Source organism: Alnus glutinosa, chromosome 8 (assembly GCF_958979055.1).
Source record: "Alnus glutinosa chromosome 8, dhAlnGlut1.1, whole genome shotgun sequence".
Taxonomy (NCBI): domain Eukaryota; kingdom Viridiplantae; phylum Streptophyta; class Magnoliopsida; order Fagales; family Betulaceae; genus Alnus; species Alnus glutinosa.
The window spans coordinates 24,480,089-24,482,360 of NC_084893.1; the positions used below are offsets into that span (position 1 = coordinate 24,480,089).

Here is a 2,272-nt window from a genome sequence, read left to right on the forward strand (position 1 = left end):
GCAATTTTTAGGAATATTTGAATGCAAAACAATTGATAAGAAAGTTGTTATTAGGATAAACTATATATATATATATATATATATATATATATATATATATATATTTTAAAAAAAAGCCTAACCAGTTATTTTGTTTTGACTGAGTTGGCAAGTGGTTTGCCACTTTCTTTTTTTTTTTTTTTTCAAAAGACTTATTTAGGTTGTGGACTTTGGTTGGAGATGGAGAAAATAATATGAAGTTTTTTCTTGGGTTTGCTTCAATATATTCTTAGTTCTTTTATTGGCCTAGCTAAGATATTGTAGATACTTTTCATTTTCTTGTTTTCTTCATTTTAAAAAAAGTACTCTTTTATTACTAAAATGTCACTTTAAACTATTCCCTTTGAGGCTTCTACTTTTATATATAATATTATATGATTTCTTGAATTAATCATCATATATAGGGTGATTGGTTGAAATAATGGCAAAGAAATGCAAGATATCCTGACACAATAGTGGGGATTGAACACCTTCAAGCACAATAATTGTAAATTGTAATACATAGAAAAGTAGAATACATAAGAAAAAAAGAACAATCTGCCACTGTGGTTGAGAGTTTATAAGCTACACAACCTGCATTGCGACCTTATTGGCATACAAACTTAGATAAGCTACATATTACTTAAACACACTAATGAGACAGACAACATAGGATGAAGGATTTGCCTAATTTTGGTTGGTTTATGTCTCCCCAGCAGCACCGTGTCCTGGGTGACCGTGACCATGTCCATGTCCATGGCCGTGGTGACCATGTCCATGCTTGTGTCCATGCCCATACTTGTGTCCATGCCCATGCTTATGGTCACCATACTTGGACTCATCCACAGCATCAGTTTGGACATTTTCCTCTGTAAAAATGATCAGTTGAAGAAGTTAAGATAAAAGGTAATATTCAAACTAAAAGAGAAAACGCCACTTACTTATCCTTCCGGATCTTTCATCACTTTTACAATCATACTCTTAAACTTTTAAAAATGTCAATTTAGTGTATTCATCTTTCAATTTTTTTATTTTTTTATTTTTTTTAATTTCACCATTTTGATAGGATGTTAGGATTTTCTGTTAAATCTGTTCAAAATTTTTAAAATATTCATGTTTTTATATATATAGAAAAAAAAATTCAAAAATTCAAGCATAGATATTTTTACAAATTCTACTAAATTCTGACCAACACTTAAATCTTTGCATTTTTTTCTTATTTTTTTTCCTAAAAACATTATAGGTATTTTAGGAATTTTTATACCCCTCTTTTAAAAATTCTAGGGATTGATAAAATTGAAAGATAGATACCACTTCTAAAGTTTATGAGTTTGATTGCAAAAGTAATGAAGATAAAGAGTGATAAGTGAAGTTTTCATAAACCATAATTTTACTCGGAAAAGTTGTGCATTTCAAAAACATAAGTGCTTAGATAAATCCTTAAAAACTCATGAAAATTATGTTTACTAATTAAAGGGACATATTTAACTGACGAAATGAAGAAACTCACGAGTTTGAGCGGCTTCAGAAGCATCAGAAGAGATGAGAAGCACAACAGTGAAGACAAGACCAAGGAGAAGAAAAGTCTTGGAGTAACCCATTTTTGTGTTAAGAAGGAAGAGGAATTAGAGACAATGTAGTTGGGAAGCACACTCTAAGACAGATTATCTGTCGTCTTAGTGAAGGATGAGTTACTCCAATGTGGCTCTCCTTATTTATGGACAAGTCTTGGGGGGGGTGGCACAAGTTGGCTGTTTTTTATGATATTGATAGGATCAGTGTGCCAAGTAAGCGTTGGAGTCCGAAAGTCAAGTATAACACTCACAGATTTGATTAATTAATTAAAAACTTAAGAAATTAATTAATTAATTAATTAATTAATTTTTTTTTTTTTTTTTTTTTAAAAAAAAAGACAAGGATAGCTGTCAAGCTACCACAGTTCTTTGATAGCTCGTGAGCCACTCCAGATGAGTCAAGCTACTCCAGTTCTTTGATGGCCCGCGAGCTACTCCAGATGAGCCAGAAGTGGCTTGTAGGCCACTCCCCTCCTCAAGGGGATGGTGTCTGTGTTTTTTTTTTTTTTTTTTTTTTTTTTTAAAAAAAAAAAGTTAAAATTAAAATTTTAATATTTTTACATTTTTTTTTTTTTAATTAAGAGTGACATGTTTCATCATTCTATTGGTGTTGGCATGACAAACTAACGGAATCCGTCAAATTTTTGGACGAAATTTGATTGCAAAGATTAAATTGTTAT

The 2,272-nt window shown here is 30.9% G+C and overlaps 1 protein-coding gene across 1 annotated transcript; it reads right to left on the reverse strand.

Moving 5' to 3' along the window:
- Nucleotides 1-484: 484 nt before the first annotated feature.
- LOC133875206 (uncharacterized) lies at nt 485-1,768 on the reverse strand. The gene is made up of 2 exons (XM_062313247.1): nt 1,529-1,768; nt 485-887 (listed from the first exon to the last, which is right to left on the reverse strand). Exons 1-2 carry the CDS (start codon nt 1,617-1,619, stop codon nt 721-723), a joined length of 258 nt encoding a protein of 85 aa, XP_062169231.1. The 5' UTR covers nt 1,620-1,768; the 3' UTR covers nt 485-720.
- Nucleotides 1,769-2,272: the final 504 nt, after the last annotated feature.